A 13,887-nucleotide genomic window follows, 5' to 3' on the forward strand; every position below is an offset into this window, starting at 1 on the left:
AAATGCCCTCCATTTGATGTGGGGAGTGGTCGTTGTATGTACAAAAGTATATTGGTGATGTCTAAAGAAACATACATGGAAATGCACAAAAAGGCTCCCTTGACCTGCTAAGATTTCTGCATTCAGGGGGTTTGACTACACAACATTTGGGGTCACTTCCGACTCTACAATTCTATGCTTCTATGAAATACAGATGCACAAATTACATGAATATGAACATTTTTATAATGGAGGCAACAAAGCATCATGTTTTATATTTGTGGACTTTAAGATGAGGGCGGATATTTTTTTTGGGGGGGGGGTGCAAGACATTGCTGGGAGAGGAGGCCCAGAAAATCCTAAATGCAAATAATACTAATTCTAATCCTATGTCCAACTTCACCTTGACACTAAAAATATAGTGTTGTGTTTTTTTTTTAACTGAGTGCCTTTTAAAGGTCTGATAACATTACAAGGAATACGTATAGCTGATCCCTGCAAAAACTTTCAAGGCAAAACATGCTGATCATACAAAACACATGTTGGCTCTGACTGGCAACTGGGATCCCAAGACACCCCTTAAACATCATTCAAGATGTTTGAATGGTGAACATTGCGAAGTATTAAGCCTAACAGTAATTCTGCCATGTTTAGGTAAATAGGGTCTGGCAGCTGACTGGCCTCCATGGCAGGAGTTGGCTTTATAAAGTTTCCAGGTTCACACCTGGTTTTGTTCCATATATATCAGGCACTGTTTGTAGCTGGGGGCAGGTGATAAAACTTATTCATTGCTGCCCAGCCTCAAAATCCAGGAAACTTTTAAAGATGGGCACAGCGCATGCTGGCTACACAAAGTGCCAAAACAACAAAATTTATGATCTGTATTGAGTTTCTTCAGAAAGTTATGAACACCTGGAGCCTACGCATTTGCCTGGCAAATGTATCAAAGAAAGATTGTCCTCGAGTAATATATGCATAATTTATATTACTCAGTTTAAACAGCTACTGATTCTTTTCATAGGAGTAAAACATAAAATGGCAATTATTCCTAAGGATCCTGTGCAGGATCATAAATTAAGGATAGTTACATAATTTCCCATCTGTCACATATCCTTAGCTTGGGCACTTAGAGGGAGGGAAAAACCCCACACATATTAAATATAGTTGAATATGCATTACCATTAATCTTGGCGCTAATGCCACCGACTACAGTGGGAGGTAAACTGGTCCAGACATATGAATGATTTTAGCACCAGCACATAAAAAGCTATAAGGATATATCATTAATAATAACAGCAACTGCTTGGCTCTGAATATGATCCATCAGTTTAAATCATTACAATAACTCATTGTAAGAGAATTTAACCTCAGTTGCCACAGTGATGGATGAAATAATGGCACTGACATTTTGATCCTAAACCAAAATTGGCCTTACAAAAAGATGCAGAATGGTCTGATACACTAGGATGAGAGTTAATAGAGACTTTTTTAAAAACAACACAGCAATGCAACAATTTAATGGAGAATCTACTTTTGATACAATTGATATTTTGAAAGTAGAAAAGGTTTAATCTCAGATGAGTTAGAAACAATTGTCTTAGTTCAAGGAGGAAAATCCACAGCTTTCCATTCCCATTTGCATAGCAATACTTATTTAGGCTGCTCTACTGAAATGATGGCTGAGGCCAGTAACTTAGACAAGGAATATGGAGTGCTGGTTTTTTTAGAAAAAGAGGTGTCGGAACTCACCATGAATTCCTCCCTTGTTGTCTTATAATTTCAGTGGCTCCCTCCTGAGAGGTGCAGGAACTGAGTTCCAGCAAGTTCTGGTTGGGGGGGGGAGCCCTGGGAATATGGTCATATGTCTAGTTCCAGATGTCTAGAACTGAAATAATTAGGTTGGATGTAAAAAATAATTAATTCCAAAGGATGAAATGTCAGAGTACACAATGGAAGTCCACAAAGGGGAAATATGAAAGTAGAGGATAATGCATTTTTTAACTACCTCATTAGGTAACTAATCCTGTTGTCTGGAAGCATTTAGGGTGCCCCTATATGTGGCTGCATAGGAACACATGTGAGCATCCTGTTGCCTGCCCTGAAAGGCTTGAGTACTTTTCTGAATGTCCAATTAGAACAAGAAGATCAGGGAATGGTCACAAAGTCTCATCCCAGGTGGGATATCTCTCTCCAAGGCGTGAAATGATTTACTGCGCCTTGAGGCAGGGGAAAGAAGCAGCGGCAGTCACAGGACATGGCTAGCACAGGTCCTGCTTGCCTCAATCATGCTCACAAACATTCAGGCAGGGTGCTCACTTTTGCTCAAATGCTTGTAGCTTTATATTCAAATGTGTGGATCTTTGCTACATCCCTTAGATAGTCACAGGACAACTGTGCTTCAAGGTTGTGGGGAAATGTGACAGTCATCTCAGGGCAATAATGTTCGATAGCTCTGGGACTCTTCTGTTGCAGGCTGAGTGAAAGCAAAAATATGAATACTGCTAAGATAACGTTAATACATCTGCTTGTCCGTAGGCATCCAACCTTATTTTTATTTGCAGTAGATTACCCCACAGGAATGTGCTCCAGCTTGCTGTTTAGAATGTCAGGCAGGAATATTTTTCAGGAGATTTATATCTACAGAAATCCACCAGGATGTGGCCTCTACTTGCCAGCAGGTTTACACCCAAAACTAAATCAAGTTAGCTGCTTGAAACAACAGGCTGGTTAGAGTCTTGGCATTGAACTAGGGAGACCCAGGGTCAAATCGCCACCAATCCATCAAGCTCACTGGGTAATATTCAGCCCGGTATTATCTCCTATCCTATCTACCTATCTCACAGGGTTATTGTAAGGATAAAGTGGGGGAACATACAAGTAAGCCCTGAGCCTGCCATATCAAGCGGAAACATGTCTTTGTCATGTTTAACTAGACATGGCAAAAAACATTGCAGGCAAATGTATAACACCTTAATCAGGGCAGACTGTGCCAATTGTTCCCTGCGTGCAGTGGAGATATATCCAGAGAAAAGCAGTTGGTGCAGACCTATCATTAAAGCAATGGCTGCTTAATTTTCTAGGCATGAATGGTGTCGGATCTCACAGAATCATCTCTGTGCCCAGGCTTATCCTGTGCGGCTTCTATCAGGCAAAAGACATGTCCATAGCCAATGGAGAGGAAATTCCCTATTTCATTATAAGATATTTACCTGTTTTTCCTGTACCTTCACGTTGTGGCAGCTTCTCATTTAGGGAACCTAAAAGGTTGGAGAAGGGGGGAAAGGTGAATTAGAGGAGGGGAAAGCAGATGTGTGATCAAGAGCAGATCCACACAGTGGGTGGGATTCATTTAACAAGCCCCGCCAGTGGAAGCTCTGTGCAAAGATTGCCATTTGCACAATGATGCTTCCCACCCTCTTCCCTCACGCTCCCAAAACGGACTCCCCCAGAACAGTGCACGGGGGAGGAGTGGGAGATCATTCTGTCTGGCAAGCTGAAATACTTGTGCAGACAGAGCATTCATCATAGCATGACCATTGATTTCCACCTTATACTTTTAAATCACAGTCAGCACACTTCTAAAGGACATGACTTCCTTCAAAGAATCCTGGGACCTAGAGCTTTCCCCTCGCACAGCTACCATTCCCAGCACTCTTAGCAAAACACAGTTCCCAGAATTCTTGTGGGAAGCCATGTGTTTGCAAAATGCACACTGGTCAATCTGCCCCAAGGAGAGCGAGTTGGCAACTTTGGCAAGGTTGTGGTAATATATAAGAACTGAGGAGGGAAAGCAAAACAAATGATTCTGTGAAGCACTTACAGGATGCTGTTCACAACTCCTATAGTGCTAAGCGCATGAGGAAAAAACTATGCAGAAGCAAAGATTTTTGCACACAACTTCAGGGGAAACGTTAGCTAACAACAGGGTGTACATACATCACGTTTTCCTGCAACCATTTAACACCTGTTTCTAAATTTCCGTTCCGTCTCCCAAGGGCTCAGTGGCTCTGGAATTTCTTTCAGTTCCCTAAATGTTGATATCTTGACTTAGGGAGCAGTAAAAATGTCTGTGTTGCATCTGGTACTTTTCAGCAGACAGTTTGTGGGGGATGGGAGTATTTATCTTTATGCTGTCTTTATGCTGCCAGGAGAGCACATTTGATTACTCTGTACCTCTCAAGTTGACTGATTTTCTTACAATAGTAGACTAATGGGGGCAGGGGGAGCACTGGAGAACCTGTGAACTGTAATAATGCTTAGCGCCCATCGTCTAAGACTGGGGTGTGCAAAGTTGATTTTAATATTGGTAGCCTAACTGTTTTTCAAAGGTGGATCAATTCTAGCAAACACAGCATAGCCTCATTTATCCAAACAGCCTTGTCCAGGAAGCAGTGGGAACATGCAGATAACAAGGAGTTCAGATGCACAGGAATGTTGCATCCATAGAGTTACACTGTGACCTACGTGAGCTCATGTGGAAGGCAATGAGTTAGATAACAAATAACTGGGATTTCAGTTAATCTGCAAGAACAGTGTTGAAAGAGTTCAGTGGGTGGCATAATGCAGATAGACGTGAGTGAATCTAGTGAGGATTCAGGGGGAATGCTAACAAGGTGTGTAGTTTAGCTACAGGCAATTTCTAGGGGTACATCCAAGGCCATGAAAAACCCGCTGAAGGAACAAAATGTATGAGAACTGAAAGCAGGATTCACCTTATGTAGGGTTGCCCTGTGTCCAGAATTTCCTGGACATACCTGGAATACTGCAGCCAAAAGCAGTGCCCAGGCAGTTTATCAGGGATAATCCGGATGTATGGCAACCAATGTCTGCAAAGCTATTTTTGCTGATTTCCCTCAAAAAATAGCTCAAAGACGCCCAATTTATTTGCGATTTTGCAAGCTCAACAACTTTTCTGTCCAGATTTTCACTTTTCGAAATATGGCATCTCTACCTAATGAGTCCTATTAGTGCAAGCCCAGCATGAGGTCTTCCACCTGTGCGATGGGTTTCCGCCCCCCCCCAATGATCCAGGTGCACTGAAATTGGCTCAAACTAGGGGAGAACCCTTAGAATAGTTCTAAGCAATGTTGAATTCCACCTACAGTCTATTGTATCACACCAAACCAAGTAATTAATTTATCTTCTAGGACCCTTGCAGAGGAAGAATATAGGATGTTTTCCCCAACTCCATAATGTAATGAATTTTAAATTAATATTACACAAATAAAGCTTATTTTTAAACATGGATCATGTCCATGTTTTGTGCAAGAAACACAAAGGGAGCCGGGAGGGGGGGGATGAGCTTCAACACTAATTTGATATATCCACCCTACCACCCAAGTAAGTATCATGGATGACCAAATATAAATATAAAACAGACTGAATTATGTTTCGTAAAGCATCCAATAGTAAACCCATCAGTTTGAGGTTTTTGTGAAGCCTCAAGGCTTTGAGTTAACTCAGAAGTTCAATGCTCTCCACAGTTAAAAGGGGTGAACTTTGACTAGATCGTGCCCACTTAAGGATTTTAAAATGCACTGGATTTATTGGAACACCTTCATCCACATATGTTTTTTATCACTGTTGCCCACAGTCCCTGAGCCCATTGATTTGACAATTATTCTCTTTGTGAGAGGCGGGGGCTAAGATCTGGGGACCAATTTTATTTGCATATCAAAAGGCAATTCTAGGCAAATTATCTACTAGAGTAACCAAGGCAGTTTCTGCCCCCCCCCCGCCCCCAAAAGCCAAAACCAAACTAGAAGGGATCTTGATAATCAGTATAATCAAAGAAAGCCTGGAGTTGACTAGCCACTAGCCACTTGGGGGAGGGAGCAGTATTTGATACTGCTTGGATGATAATCATCCAAATCTAAGTGACCCAACAATAGGTTTTTCCATAAGGCATGTACCACCACCTCTTTCAGTATCAATGGAACATGCCTCTCATTCAGAGATGTTCATTGCCCCAGTTTTCAGATATCTAGCCCCAGAAGCTGCCATAGGCAAGAGTGGGGGAAAGTGAGGTGGGACAGTGGGGGGAAAGAAATGCAGGTTTCTTTGTAGGGCCACCTTAAACCTTCTTAAACCTTGACACTGTGTTGGATCTCCAAATGCCCCCATTTCAGCAAGGCATTTGACAAGGTGCCCCATGATATTCTTGTAAAGAAGCTGGTAAAATGCGGTCTTGACTATGCTACCACTCAGTGGATTTGTAACTGGCTGACTGACCGAACCCAAAGGGTGCTCATCAATGGTTCCTCTTCATCCTGGAGAAGAGTGACTAGTGGGGTGCCACAGGGTTCTGTCTTGGGCCCGGTCTTATTCAACATCTTTATCAACGACTTGGATGATGGACTCAAGGGCATCCTGATCAAATTTGCAGATGACACCAAACTGGGAGGGGTGGCTAACACCCCAGAGGACAGGATCACACTTCAAAACGACCTTGACAGATTAGAGAACTGGGCAAAAACAAACAAGATGAATTTTAACAGGGAGAAATGTAAAGTATTGCACTTGGGCAAAAAAAATGAGAGGCACAAATACAAGATGGGTGACACCTGGCTTGAGAGCAGTACATGTGAAAAGGATCTAGGAGTCTTGGTTGACCACAAACTTGACATGAGCCAACAGTGTGACGCGGCAGCTAAAAAAGCCAATGCAATTCTGGGCTGCATCAATAGGAGTATAGCATCTAGATCAAGGGAAGTAATAGTGCCACTGTATTCTGCTCTGGTCAGACCACACCTGGAGTACTGTGTCCAGTTCTGGGCACCACAATTCAAGAAGGACACTGACAAACTGGAACGTGTCCAGAGGAGGGCAACCAAAATGGTCAAAGGCCTGGAAACGATGCCTTATGAGGAACGGCTAAGGGAGCTGGGCATGTTTAGCCTGGAGAAGAGGAGGTTAAGGGGTGATATGATAGCCATGTTCAAATATATAAAAGGATGTCACATAGAGGAGGGAGAAAGGTTGTTTTCTGCTGCTCCGGAGAAGCGGACACGGAGCAATGGATCCAAACTACAAGAAAGAAGATTCCACCTAAACATTAGGAAGAACTTCCTGACAGTAAGAGCTGTTCGACAGTGGAATTTGCTGCCAAGGAGTGTGGTGGAGTCTCCTACTTTGGAGGTCTTTAAGCAGAGGCTTGACAACCATATGTCAGGAGTGCTCTGATGGTGTTTCCTGCTTGGCAGGGGGTTGGACTCGATGGCCCTTGTGGTCTCTTCCAACTCTATGATTCTATGATTCTAAGTGGTGTTTGGGGAATCTTAGGATTCAGAGGTGAAATATGGAATTGGCTGTTTGGCTTGCAAGATTGCGGACTGAACGGTGGGTTGAATTTGGGATTGAATCTGATCCCATGTGGGCCTGACCTAAATATCGGTCTGAGGTCATTTAAGTTTTGCAAGGAAGATCTATAAAACTACAGTCTTCTTTTAATGACTTCAATAGGAAGTTAGATTGCTGTTTGAAGTACTGTTGGCTATTACGTTGGGACATGAGGTTCATCCAAATCCAAAGTTCATAACTCCACTCAAATGATGGGAAACCAAACCACATGGAATCCAAGAAGGAAGAAAAATCATCTAATCCAGTGTGAGGCTTAAAAGCCAACCTTAACAGAGAATTAGTTGAGCTTTTCAGGAAAGCTGAAATGTCTATCTATGAGTGTAGGAAATTTCCATTACTGCACCAGATGTAGGATCTTTTCTTTCCCGGTAAATGATATGTTTATAGCAGGATTAAAACAGTCAAATAAAAAGTTGAACTGATTCTTCAAAACATGATATATGTTTTTACCTGGGCAACGTGGAGTTTTATGTGCCACGGCTGTACCACTGATGGGACGACCATTGGAAGTGACACACCAACAGTAGCCTGTGTAGCTGTGGCACTGAACCTATCAGAAAACAACACAAAGTATATGTAACAGAACATGCACAGTTTAGCGTTTCAAATTTTCATTAAAAACAGTTTTATCAGTTAGCTACTATACTCTGCCATAATCCTCTATATTACCATTTAAGGTAAAGGGACCCCTGACAATTAAGTCCAGTCGCGAACGACTCTGGGGTTGTGGTGCTCATCTCGCTTTACAGGCCAAGGGAGCTGGTGTTTGTCCGCAGACAGTTTTTCTGGGCCATGTGGCCAGCATGACTAAGCCACTTCAGACCTAATACCCAGAGTTTTATCTAGTATCAATGACATCCCCCCCCATCCCCGTAGGACATGGGATGCAATCTGGGACTCAGCTGAGAGGGGACAAAACCTGATGTTCACCCCAGACTTTGGAAATCAACAAGGACACATTTAGTCTTTAACTGTACTTTCAAAGTGTAATCATGTACTTTCTCCCAGATGGACAGGAAAGAGCTGGAGAAATATCGCTTCATGATGTTGTTGACTATAGTCAAGTGTGAGACCCACACGTCACACAGTTCACTGGCCTTAAGCTAAGACTTCAGGTCTGACTTTCCCAAGTTTATAAAGGCATATATATTCCTTTTAGCTGTTTTAAAATATGAATTGCGACATCAGAGCCAACACATAGTTACTCTAAGTCAGAAAAATGAGGTATTGCAACCAAATGCAACAGACATAAATCTGAATTGATAGACATGTCAGATAAAGAGTCAACAGTTTTCGGCCAACCTGGCTGTAAGTGCCATCATCGTTGCATTCTGGAATAAACACTTGCTGGAACTCCTTGCGTGCTTGTTCCTGAGTGTACTTCCTCTCTGCCACACATCTTGAAAGATCTAAAGAAAGGGAGGGGGGAACCAATACAATGTTAGTGCCTCTGTACATCAGAATACCATAAAATAGAATAGGTGTGAGTGATACCGAATCCATAGGCTGGCTCTGCACAGTTTCCTTTGGGTTGTCAGTTTTCTCCTTGAATATTCAGAGCAAGTCTTCAGCCAGGAAAACTGAGGAAACACCCAAAAGGAATATAATACTCATCCTCTGATCCAGATGACCATGAAGTATACTTTGCAAAATTGTATGGCTCCTTGCTCCATTTTTGCAATAACAACAGCCACACATGCTGTCTGATCGGCCTTAATGTACCAGAAGGCCTTCCCACCCCCCACCCCCCGGGTACTGAATATAACTATGCATCTGAAATATAGCTTGCTTGAAAAAACAACAACACATATCTCATTTCTGGTTAATATTTCTCTGTCATACCATGTTTCATACATTTGGAGGGGGGGTTGAAATAGAAATGTGTTCATCTTGTAATGCTCAAGCATATATTGAATCAAGCAGCAGTCCCCCTCACCCATTAAGTTATTTTCTGGCTTGGGTCTTAATCTTAGCCAGAAAGGAAGCCTTGACCTTGATTCTCTGTCCCCTATTCACATATCTGTTCTGACCATGGAAACTGCAACAAGAGTAGCAGCAGAGAAGGAGCTATAAAATGCCTCCCACACACACCCCAGATGTCAGAGACACTGGCAAATGCAGTTTTCTACATCTTCCAGGGTCATTGAGACACTAAGATTCCAGAAAGAAGGAAAAGGAGAAAAATGGCTGTGGCCTTTCAGTACTTCTGCTGTTGCTACTTCTGTAACTGCCACTAGACTGGGAAAATGACAAAGAAATATGGTAATCAGAAAGGGCAGTACTTAGGCATGGAGTGGGGGAAGGATTAGGGAACCATGGTGTGCTCCTGATGATGTCATCAGAAGGACAGCAGAATTCCTGAATTTTGATCTAGGCATGAAAAATCAAAGCTGTATTTCCAGTCTTCCAGGAAAATAGTTGACTTTACCAGCACCAGGACCACAGGAATTTGCCCAAAAGGAAAGAAAAAAATTATGCACTTTTGCAAGCATCATATTTAATACTGTAAAGACTTCTATAGCCAATTCCTGTTACTGTAATTAAGTACTGAACTATTAAAGTCCATTATGAATATAAGATTTGAACACCAAGTAGAAATCAAATGGATTCATTAACTAGCATACATACTTAATTAATGCTGTAAAAATATCTGATTCTGTGATGAGTTCCCTGCTCCCCTGGATTCACAGTTCAACTTACTTTGAAATCCTATGAAGCCTATCCTGAAATCCTTACCCCATCATTCTCCACCACCCCCACCCCTGCCCCAAAGGGACTAGGTGTTTTCTTTCAATACTTGCTGCTGTTAAAACTGTTGAGTATAATTCGTTTAATTGACACTAAAATGGGAATGTCTATCTGTATTGGTGAAAGGGTTTAACTGGTATATTCCATTGAAGCTAAAGTACAACAAGAAGAGCTCTCTCTCTCAGCTTTAACTGAGTTGATAATTAATTAATTAATTGTTGTTCTCTAGCATCTAACATGTGAGTGATTAACCTTAGATCATGTGAGAACAAAGAAAAGAGCCATCACTCTCTCAAGATGGTGAGGCTCCATGGAGTAGGGATGTAAATGAAGCTCTCCAGGTAAACAGCTCCAAGCTAAAGGGGCTGGAATGCAGGAAATGAAGAGACACAGACAGACAGACAGACAGGGACAGAGTGAGAGCGAGGCTGCTATGTTTATCAGCTCTGATTACGTTAAAGTTATTTCTAATATGCTGAGCCTGTGCTGGACACCTCAAGTTATTGTATGGATATTTTTTATGTGTCTTTGATGGTTTTGTTTTTGAAGGTAGTTCTGCAAGTAAATATTTAATTAAACCTATGGCCTTGGTAATGTTTTTCTTCCAAAAGGACTCAGTTACTGTGCATCTAGTCACTCCAAACTGCAACATTAATATCTGCAATAAAAAGTGCACTTCGTTTTCTTGGACTCCCCAGACTCCATGAGGGAGGGTTTTTTTTTTACACATATATGCAGCGCTTTTTTTATTAAAAAAATAAAATGTACTCTCATTTCGACTCAAGAAAATCACCATTTTTGAGCTCAAATTGGGAAAAATAAATACAGTAAATGGACAAAAGAATCACAAAATGTTTAGGGGTATGCGTACCTCTGCATTCCCCCAGAAAAAAGCACTGCATATATGGAAGTTCAAAGGCTTATCACTCCTGTGCTTGAAACTGCAACACTGGGGGAATTAAAAAAAGTTCAGTTTAAATATGGACAACATTTAATGACAAATTTCTGCTTTCCAAAAAGCGAAACTTCCTACTCTCATTGGAAGGACATTTTGGTTTTTGGAAGGAAAACTCCCTCATATCTGAGGCATCTGATGATGAAGTGGGCCCTCGTCCATCAAAGCATCTGCCACAATAAATCCATTCATCTTTAAGGGGCCATGAGACACTTTTTCCCTATAAAGGCCAGTTTCTTAAATTCACACCAAAGGCTCTTGCTGTAGTTGGGCTCTGCTGTGGTAGTCAACTGCCAATGTTTTAAAAAGTAAGAATAAAACACAACTGCTTTGCCCAGCTTTCATACCGTACGCCTTATCCTAAGCTTATAAGTTTGCTTATACGTTACTTACTAGCATGTGGTTTTAATGGAGAGAGTGTTTCAACTGAAAATAAATCTCTCCTTTGGTGGACTTCTGTCTTCATTTTTAGTGCAGCATGTGGTTTAAATGTCAAAAGGAGAAGTGATCTAAATTCCAGGACGCGAGGGCTCCAATCCTCGACGCACTTTGTCAGGAGCAAGCCCCACTGAGATGCATTGCGCCTAGTCTCCCAAAGAATGTGTGAAGGATTGCATCCAAGCTCTCTCATACAAGGCTGATAGTATTATAAATCAGTTCTTATATTGGAATTATCACTGAAGGGTGCCAGAGAGATGAATTCCTACAGATTTCTCCTGACTGAAACATCCTTCTTTGCCGTCTATCTAATATTCCAGAGTTTACAGAAAGTTAAATCTGATGGAACATGACACCTGCAGTCTAATGTTTCTGGAATTATTCAAGCACAGTGTTATGTACTGAACTTGGATCCTAGAACAATAGGCAGGTAGGATCCTAGAAGGCAGCAAGCTGGTCTGCAGGAGCCACCCAATCCAGCTCCGGGATGAAGTGAATCAACAACCTGATTGGCTTGCAGGAACAGTCGGTCACATGGGACTCATTGTGTAAATAATGTATATATAGTCAGAGGTTTTTTTGGGGGGGGAAACACTCACTCACTGTTTACCATGAGCTGAAATAAAGAGCATAAAATCAACACTCAACCCTGAGTATATTTCACACAGGAAGCAGCCTCCTACTGTCATGGAGCTGAAGTGCGTGTTTCTGCCTCAAAACAAAGAATGTTTCAGTGTTGCTCTTCTGCCTGTTTAGGGCAGGGGTGGAGAACTTGTGGCCCTCCAGATGCTGTCGTACAACAGTTCCCACCATCGGTGACCATTGGCCATGTCGCCTGGGGATGATGGGAGTTGGAGTCCAACAACAGCTAGAGGGCCATAACTTTCCTACTCATAGTTTAGGGCACTGGTTTTCAAATGCAGGTGTATATTAAAGGTTCATCAGATTTCCTCACATTTAGTTTTATGGAAAGTTCCACATCTTGTCCTCTTCATGAGCCAATTGTGAGCTGGATCATATGTCTTAGCTTTACAGTGAGGTCTACCTCCAAGGGCCTTCTGGCGGTTCCCTCACTGCAAGAAGTGAAGCTACAGGGAACCAGGCAGAGGACCTTCTCAGTAGTGGCGCCCACACTGTGGAATGCCCTCCCATCAGATGTCAAGGGAATAGACAACTATGTGACTTTTAGAAGACATCTGAAGGTAGCCCTGTTTAGGGAAGTTTTTAATGTTTGCTGTTTTATCGTGTTTTAAATATTCTGTTGGGAGCCGCCCAGAGTAGCTGGGAAAACCCAGCCAGATGGGCAGGGTATAAATAAGTTGTTGTTGTTGTTGTTGTTGTTGTTGTTGTTGTTGTTGTTGTTGTTGTTGTTGTCACAGTCTGGTTGTATTTGTGCATTTAATCCTAGGTATCTCATTGAATGGCAAAGCTGAAAATACATGTTTTTACAAATGGACTTGTTTCAAAGATGGGTATTTTTCCCCTCAGCAAGAAAATTCAATACAGGCCAGGCCCCATTTAAATGGGGTAAAGCAAGCTTACTCTGTTTTCTCTAGGCCAGTGAGTATTCATGTACAAGATATTATACTCATTTCTGCAGTTATCTATCTTTCTATTTTATAAACAGAAATTCCTACTCAAGAGATCAAAATAATACTTATCACTGAGAAAAGACTACTTAGAAAGTGATTAAAGTGAAATGTTTGAAGTAAAATTTACCCTAAGGGCAAGCCACTGACGCTTAGCTGTTCTTGAACCAAATGTAGAGATTTTCTTAAATCTGTAAAGATTTGAACAGATGGGACTAATATTAAGTCACACAATTTGGATACTTCTAAGATTTCCCTCTGCACCCACTCACCCACTTTATATGGATGTTTCCGTTTTCTGGCTTCTCCTCCTCCCCCCGCCCCCTGCCGCCCCAGTTTTCAGAATGCCGAATTTCAGTGACTTCTTGTGGAAGCATCCGCACAAGCTTTAAGTTGGTTTTATACCAGTTAAACCAGGGATAAGGGACCTGTGGCCCTCCAGTTCCAATCAGCCATCATGGCTAATGGTCTCTTGAGTAAAGGTGAGGTATAAATGTAATAATAAATAGATAATTTTATAGAGATGTTTCCCCACACTGCTGAGCCATTTCCATATTTTAAAAGACAGGCAGTTGCAAAATGTGAAGGATGCAACAAGCCTGGCAAGGTGATCCATAAATGACAGCACCAACCTTTCAGCATTCAGTGGTCTGTTCTTCAAAGTACATTTCACCATCCACATATGATGCCATCCACACAAAAATTCAGGTCTTGGGGGTGGGGCAGCTTACCTTAGTGCCCTTGTGGATTTAAAATATAAGAGAAGTACACCGGTTCACTTGTTAGCTGACATTAGCGAGAACTAGCTTGCTGACCTGT

The 13,887-nt window shown here is 41.9% G+C and overlaps 1 protein-coding gene across 2 annotated transcripts in view; it reads right to left on the reverse strand.

Moving 5' to 3' along the window:
• The window catches only part of SMOC2 (SPARC related modular calcium binding 2), a 135,274-nt gene that overhangs the window by 61,728 nt on the left and 59,659 nt on the right, over positions 1–13,887 (reverse strand). The window contains exons 1-4 of one of the 2 annotated variants that reach the window (XM_082217114.1): positions 11,435–11,845; positions 8,641–8,747; positions 7,789–7,888; positions 3,189–3,236 (exon numbers count right to left, since the gene is read on the reverse strand). In XM_082217114.1, the coding sequence (XP_082073240.1) occupies positions 3,189–3,236; positions 7,789–7,888; positions 8,641–8,747; positions 11,435–11,672 (493 nt within the window). In that variant the 5' untranslated portion in view covers positions 11,673–11,845. Of the gene's footprint in view, positions 1–3,188; positions 3,237–7,788; positions 7,889–8,640; positions 8,748–11,434; positions 11,846–13,887 lie in introns of those variants that run through there. The other variant, XM_082217113.1, reaches the window with a different exon arrangement.

Source organism: Podarcis vaucheri (genome assembly GCF_965113315.1).
Source record: "Podarcis vaucheri genome assembly, chromosome: 3".
NCBI lineage: Eukaryota > Metazoa > Chordata > Lepidosauria > Squamata > Lacertidae > Podarcis > Podarcis vaucheri.